Source organism: Microtus oregoni, unplaced genomic scaffold (genome assembly GCF_018167655.1).
Source record: "Microtus oregoni isolate MIOR12 unplaced genomic scaffold, Mior012 000006F_ref0000085, whole genome shotgun sequence".
NCBI lineage: Eukaryota > Metazoa > Chordata > Mammalia > Rodentia > Cricetidae > Microtus > Microtus oregoni.
In genome coordinates this window covers 57,831,194-57,857,876 of record NW_024543065.1, presented here as the reverse complement: position 1 = coordinate 57,857,876, position 26,683 = coordinate 57,831,194, and the positions used below count along the sequence as shown (strand labels likewise).

General features: G+C 45.9%; 1 protein-coding gene across 5 annotated transcripts; it reads left to right on the top strand.

Moving 5' to 3' along the window:
• The first annotated feature begins 8,776 nt into the window (after positions 1 to 8,776).
• On the top strand, positions 8,777 to 25,732 carry LOC121449651 (zinc finger protein 14). Of its 5 annotated transcripts, none has more exons than XM_041654251.1 (5): positions 8,777 to 8,842; positions 11,108 to 11,174; positions 18,422 to 18,548; positions 19,919 to 19,996; positions 23,253 to 25,732. In XM_041654251.1, the coding sequence occupies exons 2-5, from the start codon at positions 11,160 to 11,162 to the stop codon at positions 24,614 to 24,616; spliced, it is 1,584 nt and encodes a 527-aa protein (XP_041510185.1). In that variant the 5' UTR covers positions 8,777 to 8,842; positions 11,108 to 11,159; the 3' UTR covers positions 24,617 to 25,732. The 5 variants fall into 5 exon arrangements, with proteins under 5 accessions (XP_041510185.1, XP_041510183.1, XP_041510184.1 ...); XM_041654249.1 differs by having other exon boundaries at positions 19,916 to 19,996; XM_041654250.1 differs by lacking the exon at positions 8,777 to 8,842 and adding an exon at positions 10,547 to 10,590 and having other exon boundaries at positions 19,916 to 19,996.
• The last annotated feature ends 951 nt before the right edge of the window (positions 25,733 to 26,683 follow it).

Genomic DNA, 26,683 nt, shown 5'->3' with positions numbered 1-26,683 from the left:
AGGTCTCTAGTCCATCAGTTATACTAAAACACTCAGGTCTCTAGTCCATCACTCCAGTTATACTAAAACACTCAGGTCTCTAGTCCGTCATTCCAGTTATACTAAAACACTCAGGTCTCTAGTCCATCACTCCAGTTATACTAAAACACTCAGGTCTCTAGTCCATCATTCCAGTTATACTAAAACACTCAGGTCTCTAGTCCATCATTCCAGTTATACTAAAACACTCAGCTCCTGTGCTGCGGCTTTTTTCACTTGTGAAATGATATAAAACTGGCAAAATGATATGAAACTGGCAAAAATGGCTGCAAGCTCTTCAAAACTCCACCAAGTTGTGCAGTCCTCATCCTCCTGAAATATGGGCAGATGCCAGTTTGCCCAGGAAAACATAGTAGGAGCATGTCCGTACCACTGTCAGGGGCCATGCTTTATTACCAGGGTTGCTCCATCTCAGAATATTCTCTCAAGCCCTGAACTGTCATATTTGAAAATGTGGCTGAAGGGACCACAGACATGTAGCTCCTTTGCTGAAGCTGGGCTTCTGGATATGACCCTAAGATACTAGACGTCAGCTAGGAATAGTCGGGATCTTTCAGACCAGCCAACGCCCCAAGTCCACTAAGTGCCCTCAGTTGACACCATGCAGAACAGAAGAGTCAGCTGGCCACAGAATCATAAAATAATGCAGTGGTCATTATTTAGAGCCACTGAATTTATGATAGTGACTTAACTCTTGAGAATTCATATGAGAGACTACAGGTGTGATGAACACAGAAACACCTTCCACCATTTATCCCTCCTTGATCTTAGATATCTGATTCTTGTTAAGTGTTTGGTTTCGTTGTTTACTGTTGTTTACTGAGTTACTGTGTAACTCAGACTAGCTCAGACCTTGAACTCCAAGTCCTCCTGCCTCAGTCTCCTGATTGCTGGCATTAACAGGTGTGCATCATCCCTTCCAGTGTGTGTGTGTGTGTGTGTGTGTGTGTGTGTGTGTTTGGTGGTGGTGTGCCACTGAGGGTTGAACCCAGGGCCTCTCACTGAATAGCTCCATCGTCCACTCATTAGAATATTCAGAGTATGAACTTCTTTGCAATTTGATAATAATAAAACAGTATACATTCTGTAGTCTCAGTCAATATTTAATAAAGACAACATAAAAAGAAACTAATAATGTACAATGTAATTCCTATTTAAAAAAAACACTGTACTGTAGTATTTTTTAATGTACCAAGTGTTTTAGCTAGTGAGGCTCCTCTAATCCTGACTCCTGTGTCCTTTTATCTTGGCTGCCATGGTCATGTTGAAGAGCTTTTCCATCTGTCTTGCTTTTCTTCCTTTTATCCAATGAATTGATCACTTAGGGAACAAGCCACTTGCTTCTTTGGAGCTAAAAATGATTGGTTTTGGGATACATTTGTCTAAGTCAGAGTCTCCCAGGGAGACGGAACAGCTGCCAAAGCTCTTCGTTGAAGGGCTGAGCTTCGAAACAACCGACGAGAGTCTGCGTGGTAATGAGAGATCCAAACACCAAGCGATCCAGGAGCTTTGGGTTTGTTACACACGCCACTGTGGAGGAAGTGGATGCCGCTGTGAATGAAGACCGCATAGGAAGGAAGAGCTGTGGAACCTAAGAGCGCCGTGTCAAGAGAGGGTTCTCAGAGACCAGGTGCCCGCTTCACTGTGGAAAAGAATATCACCCGCGAGATTATTTTGAGCAGTATGGGAACACTGAAGTTACTGAAATCCTGACAGAGGCAGTGGAAAAAAGACGTTTTGCTTTTGTCACCTTTGGTGAGCATGACTCTGTGGACCATACTGTGAATGGGCACAAATCTGAAGTAAGAAAAGACCTATCAATGCAGGCTAGTGCTTCGTCCAGCCAAAGAGGTCGAAGAGGTTCTGGAAACTTTAGCGGTGGTTGTGGAGTCGGTTTTGGCAGCAGTGACATTTTGTTTGAGGGGAAAACTTCAGTGGTCGTGGTGACTTCGGTGGCAGTCATGGTGGTGGTGGATGTAACATCTGTACCACTACATGTATCACGGTCCTGTACCACCCGTACTATGCCTGTAGGTACCGCCTGCACTATAAACAGTTCCGATTCCGGAGCTGGGTTAGGGCCTGGAGATTGAAACACATACATAGAGACAGAGACCAGGTCATCCTTAAAACAAGAACACCAAGAACGCCAACTTTATTGTGTTCAAGGGCAGCTTATATAGTGTCTTCCCTGACCAATGGCCACGCCCTAGCTCTCACGTTCCTTCAGCTGCAAGCCACAATAAGCCACTCCCCTGCCTCAGGGTCTCCTGCTCAGAGCACAGGAAAACAAGCTGTTTACTCCAGCAGGAAAATAGAAAATTCAGGGTCTGATGGTCTGTGGTTCCCACCAGGTGGATATGGTGGCAGTGGGGATGGCTATAATAGATTTGGTAATGATGGACGCAGTTTTGGTGGTGGAACAATCGTTTGGCTACAACGATTTTGGCCATTACAACAATCAGTCTTCAAATTTTGGACCAAGGAAAGAAGGAAACTTTGGAGGCAGAAGCTCTGGCCCTTACGGTGGCAGAGGCCAGTACTTTGCTAAACCATGAAACCATAGTGGCTATGTGGTTCCAGCAGCAGCTATGGCAGTGCAGGAGGTTCTAATTACAGCCAGGAAACAAAGCTTTGCAGGAGAGGAGAGCCAGAGAAGTGCCAGGGAAGCTACAGGTCACAACAGATTTGTGAACTCAGCCAAGCCCAGTGGTGGCAGGGCCTGGCTGCTACAGAGAAGACATGTTTTAAACAATACTTGCATGGGCAAAAAAACTCCAGGACTGAATTTGTGGCTCTTGTATAACAGGTCATTTTAGTTTCTGTTCTGTGGAACGTGTAAAACATTCCAGCAGAGGGTTTTACTCTAGACCTTTCTTTACCCATGCTGTTGATTGCTAAATGGAATAGTCCGGTCATGATGCTGAATAAATGTGTCTTTAAAAAAAAAAGATTGGTTTTAGGGGTATGTTGTTCTTTTTTTAAAAAATGGCTGCCGGTCCCAGAGCGGTGGCGGCGGGCCATGTGGGGGCAGATAGCGGGCCCTGGGAGCAGCCAGTCCCAGGCAGAGACGGCTGCTGGTCCCCAAGCAATGGCTGGTTCCAGGCAGGGAGACACATGGCAGGCGGGCAGAAGACAGAAACATGGATAGACACGACATGCAGGGTGAGATTGAATGTTTATTCAAGGGGTTATGGAGGAGGAAGGGTGAAGGGGGGGGGACAGAGAGAGAGGGTGAGAGAGAGAGAGAGAGAGAGAGAGAGAAGAGGAGAAAAAGACAGAGAATGGGGGAAGAGAGAAGTGGGGAGAGAGGCAGAAGCGAAGCTGCCTCTCTGAGAGGAAGATGGAAAAGAGAATGAGCTCAGGCCGGAAGCTGAAGATCAGCCTGCCTCAGCGGATGGGGAGGGGAATGGGTGTGGCTTGTCTCTTAAAGGGACCAAAACCATAACATTCCCAGGTCTTCCTTATAATAAAAAGCACATACGTCAAGGAAGCAGAAAAGGAAGGGCCCAAGATGGTGGTGGGCAGGTCAGAGGTAATGAAAGTGGGCGTGGCTTGTCCCTTAAAGCGACAGGAAAGCACAACATTCCCAGGTCTTCCTTATAATAAAAAGCAGGAGACCAGGCACCACAGCCCAAAGGAACTGGGGCGGCGAACTCTCAAGACTGCTTCCGGCTGATTATGGGTGTCGTCTTTGGGGGGCACGAGAGAAGGCTGGGTGCTGGTCACATCCTGGCATAGCTGGTCTCTTTGCTTCTGACCGATGTCTGTGGCATGGGAATGTCTGGTGTCCGTAAGGTATTGGCAGAACAAAGAACAAAGTTAAATTAAGGGAAAAAAAATTTTAGGACCAGGGAATTGAGGGGTATGTATCTGACCTGTTTAAGGTGGATTCTTTAATTTGGCTCCCTGGAACTCATGAGAACTCCTTGGCTTTGTGAAAACAGAAGTTTTAGACATATAATGACTGTAGCATAAGAGATAAATTTGGTTTGAAATTTGTTTGGTGAGGTCACCTTGCAAAACCTCTCACCAGTTTAAAATATATGTATTATTATGTATAGAAAGAGTGAACAGGAATTGGGCAATGTGGACAACTCTGATGGGCCCTATCAGAGACATGCCATTGCTCAAAACACATTTAACAAAGTTAGCATGAGGAGTTTAATGAAAACCAAGTGAAGAGGCAGGGTAAAACCAGGAGAGTGTGGTCACGTGATCTGGCCCTCAGCCAAGATGGCGGAAAAAGTCACCTGACCCATCTGGCCCTCAGCCAAGATGGCGACCACCACGTGTAGTCTGCTCTGTTGGAGAGCCGCCATGACATAACAGAAGCTGCAGAGGGGAGGGGCAAAATGCTGGAACTGAAAAAACCGGCCATTTAAAAATTTTTTTAAGGTAGTTGGGGCCATTTTGGATAGAGACTGATAAGTGTGAGGCATTTAAAGCATGAGGCCAGAGTGATAGGTCTGGATGGCTTGGCTCCCATGGTCAAGGCCCTGAAAACACCCGCAAAAACCGTGGCACCTCAAGCCTACAACGAAAACGGCTCCCCGTTAAGGCAAGATGCAGATGGCACGAACACCCAGGCCCTGTGAACAGGCGTCCGAGCTCACAGGGGGGTGCTATAATCTGGCTGAATCGACTCCAGCCTCCGACAGGAAAGGGATTCCCGGGCAGAAGGGATTCAGCCAAGGTCAGGCCGCACTGTAGCGGTGTGCTGCACCGTAGCAGCAGTTACGATGAAAAGAAGGAAGAAAAGGAATGAAAAAAGAAAAAGAGGGAGAACTGGAGACCCCGGGCCTCCAGGTGCGGGTGAACTGAGGGGCTGGCTAAGGCCAGCCGTCTCAGGCACAGGCTTAGCACAGGAGACAAGCCGAATTGAATGCCAGCGAAGGGAACAACCGAGGCCCTGAAAGCCCGCGGTTGGAGGTCCCCCCATCCCTAAAAACCATGAAGGGTTGCCGGGAGCTCAACGGTCAATCCCTTGTGTTAAAAGAGATGGTTAAGCTAGCCGAGATGGGGACACTCACGATTAGTTGATTTGTTGTTTGGAGGAGCTGCGTCCAGGCAGATGGAACACGTGGGTCATTGTAGAGAAGGTCCTCAAGTCCTGATTCTGCCCCAGGAGGGAGCTCAGAGTCCCGGACTGCACCTACAGCCGGAACTCTGGCCCCAGGTGAAAGTCTGGGGTGGGCGAATCATCCGAGTCACGGCACCAAAATGTTGTTCTTTTTTTAAAAAATGGCTGCCGGTCCCAGAGCGGTGGCGGCGGGCCATGTGGGGGCAGATAGCGGGCCCTGGGAGCAGCCAGTCCCAGGCAGAGACGGCTGCTGGTCCCCGAGCAATGGCTGGTTCCAGGCAGGGAGACACATGGCAGGCGGGCAGAAGACAGAAACATGGATAGACACGACATGCAGGGTGAGGTTGAATGTTTATTCAGGGGGTTATGGAGGAGGAAGGGTGAAGGGGGGGGACAGAGAGAGGGAGAGAGAGAGAGAGAGAGAGAGAGAGAGAAGAGGAGAAAGAGACAGAGAAGGGGGAAGAGAGAAGTGGGGAGAGAGGCAGAAGCGAAGCTGCCTCTCTGAGAGGAAGATGGAAAAGAGAATGAGCTCAGGCCGGAAGCTGAAGATCAGCCTGCCTCAGCGGATGGGGAGGGGAATGGGTGTGGCTTGTCTCTTAAAGGGACCAAAATCATAACAGGGTAGGCATACAGTTCAGTGGTAAAGGACAGGCAAGTGTGTATAAAGCTGTGGGTCCCACCCAAACTCTGCACAACAACCCCACACAAACCAAAAAGCTGATTTTCAATCAGAAAAGTCACTTGCCCTTTCTATGTGCTCATCTAATTAAGCTTGTATTTTTCTCTTTCCATTGTGTGTGTATGGTGTGCATGTGTGTGTATGCATGTTTTGTATGTATGAGAGGATCTCTGCATGTGGAAGCCTGGATTTGATGCCAGGAATCATCCTCAGTGGTTCTCCACCTTATCCAGTGAGGCAAAGTGTCTCATTCAAAGCCAGGGCTCACTAGTGTGGCTGTTCTCATGAGCCAGCTTGCTGTAGGGATCCTCTGTCTGCCTTCCAAGGCTGGAACTACAGGCGGAACACCATGCCTGCTCAGCCTCTATGCAGGGTCTAGGGATCTGAACTCCAGGTCTCAAGCCCGTGGCAAGTACTTTAAGCCACTGAGCCGTCTCTGCAACCCTAAACCATTTACTGATCAATGTTGTACTTAATCAACATCTGAAAAATGCCTTGTTAAATTTCAGTATGTTTTTTGCTCTGCATAATTTTTCTAGAGGGTTTAACAAAAAGCAAGTTCCTTTTTTTGTTGTTCTTTGTTTTTTCTTTATTTTGAGACAGGGTTTCCGGGTGTATCTGGCTGTACTGGAATTTACCTTGTAGACCAGGGTGACCTTGAACTCACAGAGATCTTCTTGACTCTGCCTCCCAAGCACTGGGATTAAAGGTGTGTGTCATTACTGCCCAGCCAAGCAAGATAATCTTTATCAATTTATATTCTTTCTCAATCTCAGTAGCTACTGCCAGATATGAAACCTCAGGAGTGGACAGCTAGACCTTAGAGGGTGAGATCCCATACCCCCAGCTGGACAGAAAGATTAATAAGGAAGGGATGTCTGCCTGGCTAATTTGCAGGGACGTACTACAAAGGAGAAGATCATCTACATATTGTATAAGCTTGCATTTAGGAAGAGACAAAGAAAATAAGGGAGAGGCCAGAGCCTGGCCAAATAAATGTGGGCTGTCCCTGAACCCTTGGTGTGGGACTGTCCAAGTGAGCTGGGTAGAAATGTGAGTGTCCAGGTCAGGACAAGAGAAAGCAAGGCTATTTTGTGATCCTAGGGTGGTGTCATGGCCACCTCACATGAACCTTTTCTTGCACCCATTACAAAGCCATTTCGTAAGCTCAAGTGCTTATAATGTCCTCATTTTATTTATTTTTATTCATCTTGAATTTGCAGTCTTCCTGCCTCAGCCTCCTGAAGTTGGGATTTGTGCCATGAGGTCTGGCACAAATACAAAGATGTTAGAAAAAAAGCAGAATTTTTCTTCTAGTCGTTGTGAGGCCTTGACTTCATCTCCAGCAATATCAACCAATACAACAATACACTCACTGGCCGGAAGGGATGGCTAGGAGGAACAGTGGGAAGAAAGGAAAGGGAGAACACCGAGGAGCCTGAGCAACCTTTCCATGGGTAGACAGCACTGCGCCTCTTTTAGAGGATGTCTTTAAAAAGTAGCTTATTTTTTATTTTATATGCATTGGCATTTTGCCCGCACCTATGTCTGTGTGAGGGTGTCAGGTTTCCTAAAACTGAAATTACAGACAGTTGTGAGCTGCCGTGTGGGTGCTGAGAACTGGACCCAGGTCCTCTGGGAGAGAGGGTGCTGTTAACGCTGAGCCTTCTCTTCAACCCCTCGAGGATGTTTTTACTGAGTGCCCTGGTATATGCCTACACCCCCTCACTGGGATGTGTATTTTGAGTACCTACTCTGATTATCTCACATATTGAGCCTTTGATGATGGGAGTGCAAGTTCTTAACCCCAGTAGTTCAACAACACAAACCCCACCCATCCCGGAGATCCAGGCTTGCTCAGTGGGGTGGGGGTTAGGAGGATGTCCCAGCTCTTCCTGCAGGTCCTCGATCACACCCAGAGGCCTCCGCCCCTTCACGACCCCGACCACGCTTGCGCACTCCGCGGCTGGCGACCCAGTCTTTCCCACGTTGGACTACATTTCCCACCCGCCTCCGCGCGGCATCTTTCCGGCTGCCTAGCGCCCGGCAGTTGCGAGAGGTGAGTTGGTCGCCCGCACTGAGTAAATGGGAGAGGGGGCGGCGCGGATTTGGCTTTCCGTTAGTTTGAGAGACTTGGCGCCGGTGACGCTGAGTGGACACCGGGTGCCCCGCCGTGTCCTCCGTCCTCCCGCTGCAGGGCTCAGAGGCCCAGCATGGCTCCGAGTTACGTGTGCGAGTCCCAGGGTGAAGGCCCCCCCGAACAAAAAACGGCACAGCCGCAGTGGCAGAGCGGCTTTGTCCGCGCGCCCCTAAGGCTGCCCGGGGTGGCCGTCGCCTCTCAGGCTTGCCCCTCCGGTGGCGAGAAGTGTCTCTGTCCGCGGCTTTCCATTTCCAGCAGGCTGTGTGTGTGGAAGTGGTGGGAGTGACTGGTCTCGGGGGTGTGTCCCGAGGCCGCCTAACCCCGCATTCCCGTTTCGTGATTCGTCCTTTATCCAGATCTTGTTCCTCTTCTGGAAGGCGAGGGAGTCAAATGGATGGAGGAAACGTCGTTGCGTTACGTAGAAACCCAACATTCCTGTTATATATGTGGAAAAAAATTAGCCAAGTTACTTTCTCTTTCCTATGAATTGTAATTCTTATTTTTCCGAGCAGAGACATTTACTGCTCTTTACTGTGAAAGAGTAAAAATCAGCTTGGCCTGAAAAGAAGGGGCAGTTTGGTGTTAATTAGCCCAGGGAGAAGGGACGGATTCATGCAGTTAATAGAAACCATCACTCATAGGTTATGCCTCTGTTGTTAAATTCAGGCCCGTCCCTTCTTTGTGAGGTTGCAGGGTTCTTTTTAAATTTATACTTCTCCTATTTATGTGTATATTTATGTGAGTACAGGTGCCGGTGGCAGCCAGAAGAAGGTGTCCTGTTCCCAGGAACTGGAGTTACAGATGTTTGTGAGCCTCCATGTGTGTGCTGGGAATTGAACTTGGATCTTCTGCAAGAGCAGTCACTGCTCCTAACCGTTGAGCCATGTCTCCAGCCCCACAGGTTTCTTTTAAAATATATATATTTTTTTAATTTTCGTTTTCACGCGTTGGTGTTTTGCCTGCTTTTACGTCTGTGCAGGGAATTGTGTGACTGGTGTCTGAGGAGGGTGTTGGGGGTCCTCTGCGGAGCAGTCTGGGGGCTTGCCTGCGGATCCATCTCTGCGTTCCAGGATGCAGCTTTCCTACCCTTGAGGCTTGCTTTGCTAGTTTGTTTTTAATTATTGGGGAAGATTCATTTGCTAAACCACTCTTATTATCTATAAATAGCACTTTTGGTGTTTTTTTTTTTTTTTTTTTTAAACAGAGGCTCAGTTTGCATCCATACTGACCAGGAATTCACTATGTAACCCAAGCTGACCTTGAATTTGTGGGTGATCTTCCTGCCTCAGCCTCCAGGCTGCACTGCCAACCGTGCCACTATACCCAGCCACAGTAGCATTGATCTTCAGTTACTATGTGTCTCTTCTAATCCCATCTCAGCAGTGGCAGCCCTTCAAACTCCTGCATCACCAGTCCCCTTCAAAGCCTTTTGTCTGGGGGCTGGCTGTGCACCTCACTGTTAGAGAGCTATTCTAGCATACACCAAGTTGGGGCTATCAGCAGCACTTTGTGGGGGCAGGAGTGGCTCACACCCCCGTCTCACCCTCCCATTATAATTGCTCCAGTGCAGCTCCCGTCCTCAGTGTGTCAATCATGATTTTGTAACAGGCTACAGGCTTTTCTCGGTTCGTCTCCAGCTTTAACACCCGAAGTGACCTCTTAACCTGGTGCTTTGGCCTTCTGCCTCAGTGACTAACGGGGCAGGTTCTGCACCCTCCTCCCAGTGCTTACTCACACAAGGGATGAAAGAGTGTTAAGCGCCGCCTGACATTTCCCTCCGGAGCTGCGTTTTCCCAGCTGTGTTAGGATGTCTGCGAGTAAACCAGTTTGCTTGGTAACAGGGTCTTTTGCTTTCAGACCCCCGCTTCTGGTGCTGGGGTTCCAGTCCAAGGCCTTGTGTGTTGGAGGCAAGCACTCTAACCCCAAGTCATCTCCCAAGAGTCCTCCGCTTTTGAGTCTCATGAGGAGAGGAAAGATGAGAGGGATCGTCTTTTCTTTTCTTTTTATTTTTTTTCCTTCGGTTTTTCGAGACAGGGTTTCTCTGTAGCTTTGGAGCCTGTCCTGGAACTTGCTCTTGTAGACCAGGCTGGCCTCGAACTCACAGAGATCCGCCTGCCTCTGCCTCCCGAGTGCTGCACCACCACCTCCTGGCTGGGTCGTGTTTTCAGAGTGAGCTCATCGTAGTCCACTGATTCGTGTCTTAGGGAGGAATGTAGTAACAGTGGTGTGGGTTCTGCGGCTGAATTGCTAGGGTATGACACTGAAACCTGCTGCTTTGTCCTAGTTTGATTTATCCCTTCACGCTGTATGTAGTTCCCTCATGTGAAAGATGAGGCCTACTATATAGGGTAGCTCTGAGTAGATGGGTTAACTGAGGGCTGGGGATGGGGTATGCTGTTGGCCTACCGTATCTAAAGCCTTAGATGCCGTCCTCAGTGTGACAGCGACAGCTCCCCTCCCCGAAACAAAGAAGAAAAGCATTGTAAAACACGTAGGTAGTACTTGGCAGTGTAGTTAAGGGTTCGGTATGGTCCGCTATCTGTTACAATAATTCCGGCTTTCCTCCTCTCCTGTGTCCAGGAATCAGGAGTAGTGTGGCACATTTGCTTTATCCATGGACAAACAAGGACTGCCGGCCAGCTGCCCATGGTGGGACAGCTTTTCTTTGAGTTTATTTTATGTGTGCAAGTGTTTTGCCTGAATCACATTCATGACTGGTGCCTGAGGAAGTATGAAGAAGGTGTCAGATTTCCTGGGACTGGCGTTATAGATGTTGTGAGTGCTGTTATAGATGTGTGGGTGCTGGGAACTGAACCTGGGTCCTCTGCAAGAGCAAGTGCTCTTTTTATATTTATCAATGTGTGTGTGTGTTTCTTTGTGTTTATGATGCGGTATTTGACCTCAGTCAGAATCCTTTAGGGGTACCTGGGCTCCCCCACCATGCCCATCTCGTGTTGGGTTGCCTCAAGATCTTTCTGTAGAAATCTCTGGTCTGGGGTGGGCTTGGGGATGGGTACAGTAATGAGGAATGATTCAGAAGCAAGAATGGCGGTGGGAGAGGGGAAAGCTGCTCTTAGTAACTAACATTAATTAATTTGGGAACTTTTAGGCACATCTGGACTCATGAGTTCTTTTTATTCCAGTTTTGCTTCTCTGTATCCCACAGTTTTCCGTAGAGAAACAGCGAAGAGCCGACCAGCTCCTGCAGTTCTAACACTATGGCCCTAGCCCAGGTAGGTTAATGTTTTTCTCCTTTCCCCTCAGATGTACGAGTCTGCTGTCTGCCTCCCGAGTGCTGGGACTACAGTGTGCACAGCACATTGGGCATCAGTTTCTAGATGGTTGTGGACATGATGCTCTATGCCACACCCACCCCACTCTCATTGCAGAGGGTTGGAGACACAGCCCATTGCTGTTCACGCTTCCTCCCAGGCTCAGCCCCCCCATGCTCAGTCCCCCCCAGGCTCAGCCCCCCCACTGTTCCCTCTAGGGCCCCAGAGAGCTTGGGTAAAATGCCATGAGAAGAACCTTATGAGCTCTGCAGAGTTCCTCTAATGTTTTCCAGTGGGATCAAATATTTTTCAATGTTTTATCTTTGTGTGTTTGAGGGTACATGTGCACGTGGGGGGGGGGGGAGTCAGAGGACATCGACTTTCTCTTTTGAACTTTATGTGGGCTCCAGGGATCAAACTCAGCTTTACCTACTGAGTCATATTGCCAGTACTGATTTCTAGCTCTTAAATTCCAGAGGAAAATCTTGTCTTAGTATAGTGTTTAGTTATTTTGTTTTTTTTGAGACAGGGTTTCTCTGTGTAGCTCTGGCTTTCCTGGAATTCTGTAGACCAGGTTGACCTTGAACCCGAAGATCTACCTCTGCCTCCCAAGTGCTGGGATTAAAGGTGTGTGTAGCCCAGCTTGATGATTTTTTTTTTAATTTTGTTTCATACAGAAAAGATTTGTATTGCCAATATACAGTATGCCATTTTATTATTATTTTTAAAGCTGTGTTCATCTGTGCATCTGTGCATGTGTGCAGAGACCAGAGGCTGACTCTGGGTGTCTTCCTCAGTTTGATTTCCAACTATTTTTGAGACAGAGTATCCTGGACATGGAGTTCACCCACTCAGCTGGACTGGCTGGCCAGCAAGGCCCAGGAGTCTTTCTGTTTCCATTCCCTCCATGCACGTACAGGTGTGTAATTATCGGCACATGCCTGGCATTTTGCATGCCTGCTGGGAATCCCAAACGCAGGCCCTCACGCTTCTGTGGCAAGTTCTTCACTGACTAAGCAATCTCTCTAGTCCCCAAATGACACTTAACAACCTGTCCAGTGAAGTTTGTGTGCAAATTATACATGTGTAGCTGAATAAATTTTCAGAAATTGAGTTTCCTTTACTTCCACATCAAGAAACGGATGTACGAGCTCTTTAGCCGTCCCCTTAAGTCAGCTCCCATCCAGGCAGCCCAGATGAAGAGCAGTGCTCACTTCAAACACCCACATTAATTTTACCTAATTTGAATTTACTTTTTCTTTTTGTTCTTTATTTTTCTTCCTGTCTTCTTTCCCCCGATCCTTCCTCTTTTTTTCTTCTCCTCTGTTCTCTTTGACAGGGTCTTACTGTGTAATCCAAGCTGGCCTTGAGCTTGAAATTTTCCTGTGTCCATTTCAGAATATGCCAACTCTGCCCAGCTTTAATTTTTAGTTTTAAGCTTTAAGTGGAATGATGTACTTCAATACATTTTAAAAACATTTATTTATTTTTTAATTCATTTTACATTCTAACCAAGGTTCTCCCTCCTATCCCTCCTCCCACTCCCCCTTGCCTCCCTCCAGCCCACCCACCATGCACTCCTCCCAAAAGGTAAGGGCTCCCATGGGGAATTGACACTGTTTGACACATTAATTTGGGGCAAGACCAAACCCCTCCCCTCTGCATTAAGGCCAAGCATGGCATCCCTTCATAGGGAATGGGCTCTAACAAGCTAGCTCCTGCACCAGGGATAGATCCTGGTCCCACTGCCAGGGGCCCCTCAGGTAACCCAAGCTTCACCACTGTCTCCCGCATAGGGAGGTCCTAGTGGACCCATGGAGGCTCCACAGCTGTCTGGAGTTCATGAGTTTCCACGAGCTTGGTTCAGCTATCTCTGTAGATTTTTCCATCATGACCTTCATCTCCCTTTCTCATATAATCCCTCTTCCCTCTCTTCGACTGGACTCCCTGAGTTCAGCCTGGTGCTTGGTTGTGGATCTCTGTATCTGGATCCATGTATTACTGGAAGAAGGTTCTCGCTTCTCTGGAGCTGTGGATTGTAGTCTGGTTATTCTTTGCTTTATATCATCTATCTACTTATGAGTACATACCGTGTTTGTCTTTCTGGGTCTGGGTTACCTCACTCAGGATGGTCTTTTCTAGTTCCATACATTTCATGATGTCATTTTTTTTTTACCACTAAGTAATACTCCATTTTGAAAATGTACACATTTTGTTTATCCGTTCTTCAGTTGAGGGGCATCTAGGTTGTTTTCAGGTCCTAGTTATTACATAAATGCTGCTATGAACATTGTTGAGTTCATGTCCTTGTGGTATGATTGAGCATCCTTTAGATATATACCCAAGAGTAATATCACTGGTTGGGGTAGATTGATTTCTGATTTTCTGAGAAATGGTCATACTTATTTCCAGATGGTTGTACCAGCTTGCATTCCCACCAGCAATGCAGAAGTGTTCCCTTTTCCTCACAACCTCTCCAGCATAAGTTGTCATCAGTGTTTTTGATGTTGGCCATTCTACCAGGTGTAAGATGGTATCTCAGAGTTGTTTTCATTTGCGTTTCCCTGATGACTAAGGACGTTGAACATTTCCTTCAATGCCTTTTGGCAATTTGAGTTTCTTCTGTTGAAAAAATTCTGTTTAGCTCTCCATGCCTTTTTAAAATTGGATTATTTGGTATTTTGTGTTGGGGACCAGCCTCGACAAAAATACCACTTGCCAGGGTAGGGGCATGGGTATTTAGAAATATAAGTAAAGAATAGGGAATGCATTTAAAAATAATAAAACACAAACCATAGAATAGTACTGGGAAGGTAGTCCAGTGAATACTGAAAATCCCCAGTGTTTAGTTTTCCATACGCTTTTATACCCCAATACCACAAGGGGAAGAAGACAAAGGCTTGAACGTGAAACCACGGTGCCAGAACAGGTACTTGCTTCAGTACTTTAAGACATCGCGTCAGTAGCATCCTGTTACATTTATGGCTATTGTAAAAGGTGATGTTTCTCTGATTTTTTTTCTTGTCCCATTTGTCATTTGTGTATAGGAGAGCTACTGATTTTTTTTTTTTTTGAGTTACTCTTGTATCCTACCACATTACTGAAGGTGTTTATCAGTTGTAGGAGTTCCCAGGTGGAGTTTTTGGGCTCACTTATGTATACTATATGTATACTATCATATCATCCGTGAAAAATAATAGTTTGATTTCTTGTATGGTAAAAGGGACAACTGAAGTAGGTAAACCAACCAATCTGTTAAGTTTCTGTCTGGCAGGCCTGTTCAGTGATGAGAATGAGAATGGGTGTTGAAGTCTCCTACTATCCGTGTGTGGGAACTGATGTGTTATTTAAGCTTTAGTAATGTTTCTCTTACAGATGTGGGTGTTCTTGTATTTGGGGTGTAGATGTTCAGGATTGAGACTTCATTTTGATAAATTTTCCCTGTGATGAATATGAAATGGCATCCTTCAGCTCTTTTGAGTAATTTTAGTTTGCAGTCTGTTTTGTTAGATATTAGGATAGCTACACTAGCTTGTTACTTATGTCTATTTGATTGGAAAATCTTTTCCCAACCCTTTATTCTGAGGTGATACTTGTCTTTGAAGTTGATCTGTGTTTCTTGTATGCAGCAGAAGGATAGATTTTGTTTTTGTATCCAATTTGTTAGCCTGTGTCTTTTTATAGGTGACTTGAGTCTGTTGATGTTAATGGATAATAATGACCAATGATTGCTAGTTCCTCATATTTTTGTTTTCGTTGTTGGTGGTGGCACCGTGTGTGAGTTTCCCTTCTTTGGGAATTGCTGATGTGGGATTATCTATTTCCTGTGTTTTTGTGCATGTAGCTAACTTCCTTGGTTTTGAGTTTTCTTTCTAGTACTTCCTGTAAGGCTGAATTTGTGGATAGGTATTGTTTAAATCTGGTTTTGTCTTGGAATATATTGTTATCTCCATCTATGGTGATTGACAGTTTTGCTGGTATAGTAGTCTGGGCTGGCATATGTGGTTTCTTAATGTCTACATAACACCTGTCAAGGATCTTCTGACTTTCATTGTTTCCATTGAAAGGTTGAGTGTAATTCTGATAGGTTTGCCTTTATATGTTACTTGGCCTTTTTCCTTTGTAGCTCTTAATATTCTTAATTTATTCTGTATGTTAAGTGTTTTGATTATTATGTGGCAAGGGGACTTTTTTGGTTTGGTCTATTTGCTGTTCTGTAAGCTTCTTGAACTTTCATAGGCATGTCCTTCTTTAGGTTGAGAAAGTTTTCTTCTATGATTGTGTTGAATATGTTTTCTGTGCCTTTGAGCTGTACTTCTTCTCCTTCTATCCCTTTTATTCTTAGTTTGGTCTTTTCATGATATCCCAGAATTCCTGAATATTTTGTGTTAAGAATTTGTTGAATTTAACATTTTCTTTTATCGATAAATCTATTTCATCTATTGTATCTTCAATGCCTCAGATTCGGTCTCCCATCTCTTGTATTGTTGTTTATGCTTGTATTTGTAGTTCCTGATCATTTACCCAAATTTTCTATTTCCAGAATTCTCTTGATTGGTATTTTCTTTATTGCCTCTAGTTCAGTTTTTAAGTCTTTAACCATTTCCTTTACCTGTTTGATTGTTCCTTTTCTTTAAGGGATTTGTTGATTTCTTCCAATTTTTTGTTTGTGTTTTCCTCCATTTATTTAAGAAGATGTTCATTTCCTCTTTAAGGGCCTCAATCATTTCATGAAGTTATTTTTTTTTTTTTTATTTTTTGGTTTTTCGAGACAGGGTTTCTTTGTAGCTTTGGAGCCTGTCCTGAAACTAGATCTTGTAGACCAGGCTGGTTTCAAACTCACAAAGATCCGCCTGCCTCTGCCTCCCAAGTACTGGGATTAAAGGCGTGTGCCACCATCGCCTGGCCTCATGAAGTTATTTTTAAGGTAGTTTTCTTCGGCTTCATCTGTGTTGGGATGTTCAGGCCTTGCTGTTGTAGAACCATCAATCTCTGATGGTGCCATATTGCCCTTTATGTTGTTGAGTGTATCTTGTACTGTTGTCTACCCATCTGTTCCTCCAGTCGATATAGGTGGAACCTGTGCTTCAAGGGGTCCCTCTTCCTTCATTTGGTGCAGTTGGTGCATTTGGTGGCTGTATTACATTGGTCACTTTTCCAGATGTATATGGGGTCATGGCTCTGGTGGTCACTCCCTTGGTGCAGGTGGGTCTGTGGCCCTGGTGGGTGTTTATGCGGCGGTGTATCTTTTGCAGAGAATGGCACTGGATACAGACTGTGTCACAGGTGCTCTTTCCCAGAGGGACTTCTTAATATTGTTTCTGGAAGCCCCTTCCAGCCTGGAGCCCGGCTGCCACCACTCTCCCTGTCTCTGATATTTCTAGGCTGGGGTCAAGGCTGCCTCCGTGACCCCTCTCTCTCTGACACTTCTGGGCCTGGGTCTATAAAGTGAGTTCCAGGACAGGCTCCAAAGCTACACAAAGAAACCCTGTTTCTAAAAACAAAAAACAAGCAAACAAAAAAGAATGATAAGAACAGGAACACACACAGAAGGACCAAGACCCATCCCAGCACTGGGCATAGTGGGCGTCCCTGTAATCCTAACGCTTGGAAAGTTGCAGAGGCCAGCCTGAGTTCCATAGTGAGACCCTGCCTCAAAAAGAAAAGATGAATTTCTTCCAGAGAGAACCCCAAACAAAGCCCCTTGTGCGCTTTTATGGGATGCACTTGATTTGAGCAAGAAGTCTCAGCTTTGCTGCCGTTGACGTTTTGAGCCAGAAAACGTTTAATGGTATGGAATTACCTGTGCACTATAGCCTGTGTGACAGCTAATTCTGGCCTCTATCTTTAGGTCTCTGTAACTCTGGCACACCCCCTGTTGTGACAACCAAATTGTCTCCAGATATGGCCTTTTAGGGAACACAATTGCTCTTTGTTGAAAAATGCTGGTCCTGTGGGGCATGTTGAGAATACTCCTGTAATCTCACCCTTGGGAGGTGAGGCAGGAGCATCATTGTAATCATCCTGCCTACGTGGAGGATTAAGGCTGGCCTGAGCTCAACCCCTGGGACTCATGTGGTGGAAAGAGAATGATTCTCATAAGTTGTCCTCTGAGCAATACATGTAAAATAAATAACTACATAGATGTAGAAGGGAGGAAATAGCCTCCCTTCTTGTCTGGGGTGCTAGCTTCACAGTGTTTTCATGACTAGTGTCTTGTAACTCTGGGACAGAAAGACGTTTCCTGAGACTGTTGAGCAAAATGAGGAGGGTGCCTGTCATTCATAGTGTCAGATACTCTAAACAAGAGCTAGGTCAGCTTTTGGGATTGTGCCAGGGTCAAAGATCTAATTTGTTTTGTTTTGTTTCAGGGTCTTACTGTGTAGCCATGATTGGCTGGCTTTAGACTCACTATTTAGACCAGACTGACCTTGGAGTCATGGAAATCCACCCATTTCTGTCTTCCAAGTGCTGGAGTTAAAGGCATGCGCCACCATCATAGGCTCATATGTCTACACGTTAAAAAGAGATACTAGATCTAATGTAGTCAAGGCGAGGACAAGTATTTACCAAAAATTAAAACTGAAGAATTGACTGTAACAAAGAACAAATTTAAAATAGAATCTAACTTTGTAGAGAACTTGAATCAGTCTGTCTCAGATATTTTGTAGTGGATCTGGAATGAATTGTTTTCTTTTTGGAAGAAAATGTGGTCACTGTGTTTTTGTCAGTGAAGCTGAGTGTCGCTATTTCTGTAGAGCTCATAATGGGAGCACACAGTGCTGGTTCATCCATGGTGCTTGTTGTATTCATTTCCAGAATGAATGAAAAATCTAACCTTGGGCTGGCAAGATGGCTTAGGAGGCAGAGATGACGATCTGAGTTCAGTTCCGGGGTCCACGTGGTAGAAGGAACTGGCTCTTATGGGTTGTCCTCTGACCTCCACACATGTGCTATGGTATGCCCACTGCGCTCTCTCTCTCTCTCTCTCTCTCTCTCTAAATAAAAATGAAAGAAACATGTACTTTAAAACCCTAACGAGGACTATGTAGGAGCATGCCGTCACTGAGGCACTGACTTCTTGCTGTCTGTGTTTGTGTCGTGTTCAGCCCATGCTGTTTGAGTGCTGTGTGCTCCTCCTTCATCTCCACTCTCTCCTAAAGAAGAAAAGACTTTCCCATGCACTACCACGAGTTTGTTCTTTTCAGGGTTCAGTGACGTTCAGGGATGTGGCTGTGGATTTCTCTCGGGAGGAGTGGGAGTTCCTGGACTCTGCTCAGAAGAGCCTGTACAGGGACGTGATGTGGGAGAACTACAGCAACTTCCTCTCTCTGGGTGAGCGCTCTGCCCCGGAGGGTTAGCTTTCCCTTCGCTCTTACTTTCTGCTCGGTAGATTGGAAATAGGTTCTTCCATTTAACATGTAGCCATTCTTGGTCTGGGGCACCTTCTCATTTTCTCAGACTGATTCCTGGCTTCCTTCGTGTTTAGGTTTCCCAGGCAGCTGGATTTGGTATGGCAGAAGTATTTCTAAGAAAGCAGATTGTATACCACATGAGAGCCCAGAATCGCTGTAGACACTCCCTGCTCCTCTCTAGTTTCAAAGGCAATGCATGTGGGATGGCTATAAGCTTAAAACTCAGGGAACATGTTCTTTTCTGGGTAACAGCCTCTAACGGTCTACCTGCTTCACGTTTGAAAGTTAAAACCTGGGCTGGGACTGTAGCCTAGGGCATGGGAGGCCCTGGATTTAATCCCAGTACCACAAAAATACTTAAAATCTCAGCATTTTGTATCTACTGAAGGGTCTGACTGTTTCTTATCCTCTCAGCCCGGTGAGCACAGTGAGAATCATAGTTAAGGCATGTGTGTTCTGTGCACTTAGTGCCTAGGTGCTTTTCTGGGTGTTATGTGGCCCATCAAGCCTCACAACCACTCCTGAGAGATGCTGGCATCATCCTCTTCTGTGCTCAGGCACAAGAGGTTGGGGCCGTGGAGATGACACTTTGCACTTGTGCAAATGTGAGGACCCGATTCAAGTCTGCAGAACTCATGTAACAGTGCAGTAGTGCCTGTGTGTAGTCTTGCATTACTGTGGTGAGGGAAGAGGCAAAGACAGGAGGATTCCTGGAAACTGAGGCCTGCTTGATGAGCACAGAAATGAACAACAAAAGACCTCATTTCTGACAGTGGAGAGCTAGGAGTTCTAAGGTTCTCTGATTGTATGTGTGCTATGGCATGTGTATATCCACTCACACACAAATATGCACACACACACACTGGTTACTGAGGTGGTCTAGGAAACAGGTCAGATGTGAAGTAGCCTGTCCGTAGTTGTAGTCTTCACATGGTGTGGCCGCTCTGCAGAGCCAGGCTAAATTACATGAAGCATGTCCCTAGTCATCTGGTGTTTATTCTTTGTGATCTCAAGGCTTCCCTAAAATGGTTACTCTGGAGCTCCATAGTGTGGATTTAATGCTTTAGTTTATGAAGTGCCGTTTTGGAGACAGGCAAGGTGGTGATCCCAGTACTCAAGAGGCTGAATGCTGGGCTGGACTGTATACTGAGTGCCAGGCTGACTGGGCTTCAGAGTAAGACCCTGCCTCCAAACAGCACCATTTGACTTATAATTAATTTAAAATTCAGTGAAATCTGAGAGTAAAGATTTCAGGTTTATAATTCGATTTGACATTTTTCTATTAAGCAGGACCTTCCATTTCTAAGAGAGATGAAGACGGGAAGGAGCCTGAGGTAGCTGTGAAAGAAAGGAGAAGACATTGTCCCGGTGAGTGAGGGTGAGCTGGCGTGGGGGCTGTTGCTACAGCTAGTTGCTCAGCCAATGAGGTGGGGTCCTTGCTGAGAGATTTTTGAGGATTTCTCTTCCAAAGTCTTGGCTTCAAGCTTGAGACTTGAAGCTAATTCAAAAAAAAAAAAATATGTGTGGATGTGAAAGAGGGGTGGGAAAGAGATAGTCATGTATGCCACGGCATGTGTGGAGGTTAGAGGACCACCGCGTGGAGTTGGTTCTCGCCTTCATCTTCCCATGGGTCCTGGCATCCAGCTCAGGTTGGCAGGCTGGCGTGGCAGGCACTGTTCCCTGCTGAGCCTTTCTCTGGCCCAAATTCCCATTTTTAACCCTGAAGTAGCAAAATTGCCCTTTTTTTTGTTGTTGGTGGTGGTTTTTAAAGTCAGGCTTTCTCTGTGTGTAGTACTGGCTATCCTGGAACTTGCTCTGTAGACCAGGCTGGTAACAATAGTATCAAACATAAATTTTCACAAGAGTCACAAAAACCGGTTAATCTGACAAGGAGGTACCATATGTCTAGGAGTGTGGTTATAAAGTTCCCCTGTGGCTGGGAACACAGCATTGGTAGCTATACTGACCTGTGGGCTTGATTTGCATTATTAGCATGTCGGGGACCAGCCACAACAAAAATACCTCTCACCAGGGTAAAAGCATGGGATTAGAAATATAGTAAAGAATATGAAGACACAAATGAAAATAATAAAACGGAGAAATAAATAGGATAGTATCAGGAGGGGATTTTCATGAGTACTGAAAATTTGCCTGCATTTAATTTCCAACTGCTTAAAATACCCTTGACCCCAAAAGATAGGAGTAAGACAAAAAACTACATTAACATGATACAAGGAAATGAACATATCAATTGAAAGTCAAGGGCTACATTCATAGGACCAAAACATTCTGTAGGCAAACCACTCCCTGGGTGGAATCCCGTTATCTCCATAAAGGGAACTGGAACATAGTTGATCCTTAGACTTTTTATTTATTTGAGGTAGGAACAGATCTACTTCTCTATTCCTGGAGCACAAGGTCTGGCAGTTAGCCACACCTGTAGACAATCACCTTGTGAGAGCAGAACTCTCTGGTCAGCATCTAGGTGGGGCCTTCGTCTGAGGTAGAAGCACTGTATCCTTGAAGGAGCTAGAGCTAAGCCCAACTCTCTGACCTTAGGTCAGTGTGGAAATAGGCTCATAATTTTGGGCCTCCACATTAGCATCTAGCTGGTTGAGTTAAAAAGAAATCTCTTCTGGGGGATGCCCAGGTGAGAATTTTTCTCTCTGAAGCGAGTTTTAGTGATTAAGGCCTTTTTCCTGTATAAACAGTTAATTTCCTGGGCTATGATCCTGTGTTAGTTGACAGCAAGGTGAAGGGTAATTACAGAATATTAGTAGCCTGTTTCAGTCAGAGCAGAAGACCAGTAGATCACACTTCCTGAGTCTGCTGTTACCTCCTGTGTGAGGCTCCTTTCTTTTCAAGGAGTACAGTCCTGCCAATAAAGTGTGTGGGGGACTACTTTATGTAGATTCTGGCTGTGGGAACAAAGGCTTGACTGAGTGAATCCTTTTCACTTCAAGGATTCCTGGTGTGGGGGGAGGAATCCAGCTGCCCTACAGGGAAAGTCGGGTTTATGCACTGCGGGACACTGTAGAAGGGAGAAATGCCGTGATTTCACAGGATTTCTACGGAAAGGCCAGGTGTCCCCGTAGCTCTGCAGGAACAGGTTAGTCCAGGTGAATGTGTACGCACTTCCTGTGGATAGTCCGGTAGATCTGTCAGCTGTACATTACTGCATAATTCTTGTGGGCTCACCACAATATGGAGGTGCATGCCTGACATCTTAGCATTCAGGGTGGAGGCTCGGCCCCTCACTAAGACAGGCTACATTTCATCCACCCTAATGGTAGCTTGCCTATCTGAAAGCTTCTTTTTGCGTGTGTGTTGGGGAGAGGATGTTTCTGTGTGAGGCTGTGCAAGTGTTTGGTGGCTCGTTCACATGTGTGTGTGCGTGTGCAGGTATATGTGGAGTACCTTCCTCAATGGCTTCTTCACTTTATTTTTTTGAAGCACAGCCTTGAACTGAACCTGGAACTCACTGATTGGCTAGACTGACTGGCTAGCAAACCCCCAGGGTTCCTCCATCTCTGCCTGTGTGGTGCTGGGATTAAGGATGCACTCCTACCCCAGGCTTTTTCTGTGGGTGCTGGGGATAGAAGCTCAGGTCTGCCTGCTTCAGAACAAGCACTTTACTAACTGAGTCATTGCCTCAGCTCCTCCTTCCTCGCTTCTTCTGAGTCAGGATCTCACTGTATAGCCCTGGCTGGCCCAGAACTCACAGAGATCCACCTCCTTCTGTCTTCTGAGTACTGGAATTGAATGCACCACCATACCTGTCGGTGATCCCTCTTTCCCTCCCTCCCTCTCTCCCCCCTTCCTTCATCTTGGAGACAAGGACTCTTACATATCCCGGACTAGACTTGAACTCGCTATGCATCACTATGTAACTTCTGGTCCTCTTCTTCCATCTCCTGAGTGCTGGAATTACAGTCAAGCGCCACCACACCCAGTTTGGTCTTTAACTTTTTTCTTATTTTTGAGATGGGATCCTATGCCACTCAGGTTGGCTTCTAACTCAGGGTCAAGTTCTCCCCCAGAATCCTTCTCCCTTATCCTCTCTGAAAGTTGGGAATATAAGCATACATTACTTCTCTAGTTGAGTTTTCTTTTTTAGTTTTAGAGATTATCTTACTTTGTAGCTTAAGCTGTTCTGAGACTTGGTGTAGCCCAGGCTGACCTTAAATTTGCAGCGTCCAGCATTCGCCGCCTGAGTGCTGGGATTGTGGATGTGAGCCTACTTGGCTTTATTTCCACATGTGCTGTCTTGGCACCCAAAACAGGACTTCTGCTTAATTTTTATGCATTTTAATATTCATGAAGTGACTTTGGCCACACTAAGCACCTTTACCCTTGAGATAGCAACTGTAGTGTTGTTAGTGTTTTACTAATAAAATTGTACCCAGTTGCATGTTAATGTGTGCTGTTTTTTCCATGGATTTTTGGTGCAGGATTTTGTATAGGATATGGGTTTTGGGGTGCACCTGGGTAGTATTTTTTCAGAAATACCTGTTTACAGGAAGGGTAGTAGGCATGACTTTAGGTCCTTTAATTTGTCGGTAGAAGTTTTCCTCCTCTTGGAACAGGGATGCAGCGTACTTCTTTCTTGTTTTTTTTTTTTCAGATTTGGTGTCCAGATTCAAGACCAAGACTTCATCTTCAGACAAGGATATCTATGGAATATATTCATTACAGTGGGAGTTGATGGAGAAAATTAAAAGCTACAGCCTTCAAAGTTCTGATTCTAGAGATGATTGGGAATATGAAAGCAGGGCTGAGCGACAAAAGGAACCACAGGAAGGTTATCTGGGGCAGGTGAAAATGACCTCTGAGAAAGGCACGCACAGAAAGCACCATTTCCTTACCGAGTACCAGCAGGTTCAGAGTGGAGAAAAGTTCTATGAATGTAAAGAGTGCAGGAAGACCTTTATCCGCCGCTCAACGCTTAGTCAGCACTTGAGAATCCACACTGGTGAGAAACCGTACAAATGCAAGGAATGTGGGCAGCCCTTCAGACAGCGTGCACACCTTATCCGACACCACAAACTGCACACCGGTGAGAAGCCCCATGAGTGTAAGGAGTGTGGGAAGGCCTTCACAGTGCTCCAAGAACTCACTCAGCATCAGCGGCTCCATACCGGGGAGAAACCGTATGAGTGCAGGGAGTGTGGAAAGGCCTTCCGGGTGCATCAGCAGCTGGCGCGGCATCAGAGGATTCACACTGGGGAGAAGCCCTACGAGTGCAAGGACTGTGGCAAGACCTTCAGACAGTGCACACACCTCACCCGGCACCAGCGACTGCACACTTCCGAGAAGCTGTATGACTGTAAAGAGTGTGGGAAAGCCTTCGTGTGCGGCCCAGACCTTCGAGTCCATCAGAAGATCCACTTTGGCGAGAAGCCCTATGCCTGTAGGGACTGTGGCAAGTCCTTCAGGATATGCCAACAGCTAACTGTCCATCAGAGCATCCACACTGGGGAGAAACCCTATGAATGTAAGGAATGCGGGAAGGCCTTCAGGTTGAGGCAACAGCTTGTTCGCCATCAGAGAATCCACACCCGTGAGAAGCCCTACGAATGTCTAGAGTGTTGGAAGACCTTCAGTAGTTATTCCCAGCTGATCTCACACCAGAGCATTCATGTGGGCGAGAGACCCTACGAGTGCCAAGAGTGTGGGAAGGCCTTCCGACTGTACTCGCAGCTCACTCAGCACCAGAGCATCCACACGGGCGAGAAGCCCTACGAGTGTAAGGAGTGTCAGAAGCCTTTCCGGCTGCTCTCCCAGCTCACTCAGCACCAGAGCATCCACACGGGCGAGAAGCCCCACGAGTGCAAGGACTGTGGGAAGGCTTTCCGGCTCTACTCATTTCTCTCTCAACACCAGCGGATCCACACCGGAGAGAAGCCCTACAAATGTAAGGAGTGTAAGAAGGCCTTCAGACAGCACTCGCACCTCACCCAGCATCAGAAGATCCACAGTGGAACTTAAAACCTCAGTTCTGTGTTAGGTTGCAAAATATCAGGAAACCCATTTTTGAGAATAATTTGTTTCATGCTTATAAGTAAGCATAAGAAAGACGATGTTGCTTTAAAAACCCTCCATTCTCACTTACATGTTACCTATCTTCAGGAAATTCCTATGAAAGAATAATTTGATGAATGTAGGAAAATCTTTAGCCTTATCTGTCACCATCTCCTTCTAGCTACACTCTTCCCACTGTGATTCTGGACAGGACACTAAATATCAATGCCTTGTTTCTCACACTGTTGGAATGGCGATGATAGTACCTATATGTGTTATTTATTGTTATGTAACAAATTACTAGAAAACAGTAGTTTAAATAATATACATTTAGTATCTAAAGATTTCTATAGTTCAAGAGTCCAGGAAAGCCTTAGTTGGGTCCTTGAAGTTGCAACTGAGGCTGGCTTTCATCTGAAGGCTTAACTAGAGAAGTACCCACATCGAAGGTAACAGGTTAGACACCTGAGGCACCTGAATTCTTTGAGAGCGGATATATTGAAATCCTCAGTTTCTGGATGGCCATTGGCTGAGAGATGAGTGAAATTCCTGGCCACATTGACCATCCCAGTGTGGCTGTTGGTTTTTTTTTTTTTAAATTTTAGGTGGGGTTTCTTTGTATATCCCTGACTGTCCTGGAAGTCACTCTGTAGACCAGGCTGGCCTTGAACTCACAGAAATTCACCTGCTTCTGCCTCCAAGTGCTGGGATAAAAGGCATAGCTGCTGTTTTAATGAGATCATGGAATCCAAGAAAGGTGGTTGCTAGCAGGATGGAAGTCAGCTAGCAAGACTGAAGTTATAATCTGTGTAACCTAGTCATAACCTAGTCATAAACATCCCACCATTTTACCACCTTCTGCTGGTTAAAAATAAGTTCTCACACTCAAGATTGCATGAAGCTGAAGATTACAAGATAGGGACCAGTGATGGAAGTTTAGAGCCGTACTGCATAGAAGAATTGATAAGAATGAAGTAGCTAAGCCGGGCGTTGGTGGCGCACGCCTTTAATCCCAGCACTCGGGAGGCAGAGGCAGGCGGATCTCTGTGAGTTCGAGACCAGCCTGGTCTACAGAGCTAGTTCCAGGACAGGCTCCAAAGCCGCAGAGAAACCCTGTCTCAAAAAACCAAAAAAAAAAAAAACAAAAAAAAAAGAATGAAGTAGCTAAGCCTTGACAGAGCAGTCATGGTAGCATGCATCCCTTAAGTGATGTCCATGATTGTTGCAGAATTGTCAGTTCGTATAAAAGGAAGATGATCCTATGGAAGTAATACATGTAAAAATGCTTCTTTTTACATCTCTGCATTTACAAACTTCAGAGTATAACCTCTTCGAGGTAAGATCTAGGAGGTTATAGTAATTGGGAGATTTTTGTCACTTCATGACTGAATTTCATGAATGTATGTTGTTAAAACTTAACCGTTAAAGAATAGAGAGAGTGACATCTTCAAATTAAACAAAAAAGCAGATCATTTCGAATCCCCTCTCTGACAAGATTCGGGATGAGCCACACAATCTCAAGGATAGCATTAAAGACAGCTAGCCACCTGGGGATTTGGCTTTTATGTGTACACACATGTAAAGGCTGGGGCTGGGGAAGGGCTTGGTAGTTGAAGTGCATGCTGTGTGAGCATGAAGACCCAAGTTTGGATCCCAGAACCCATGTTAAATGCCAGGTAGATGGAGTGGCTCACCTGTGGTTCCGGCCTCTGGAGATAGAACCTGGATGTCCTAAGCAAGTTGGCTAGTAAGACCATATTGGGCTTATCGCTGAGCTCTGGGTTGGATTGAGAGACCCTACCCCAGTGCTTACAGTGGAAGAGTGGTCAAAGATGGCTCCTCAGATAACCTAGGACCTCCACATGCACCTGTGTGCATGTTCACTACACACGAGCCCACACACATGCAAATGCATACCGCATTCACACAATAGTAAAAAGATTTGCAATCAGTATACCTTTTGTTACTCACACGAGCCCACACACATGCAAATGCATACTGCATTCACACAATAGTAAAAAGATTTACAATCTG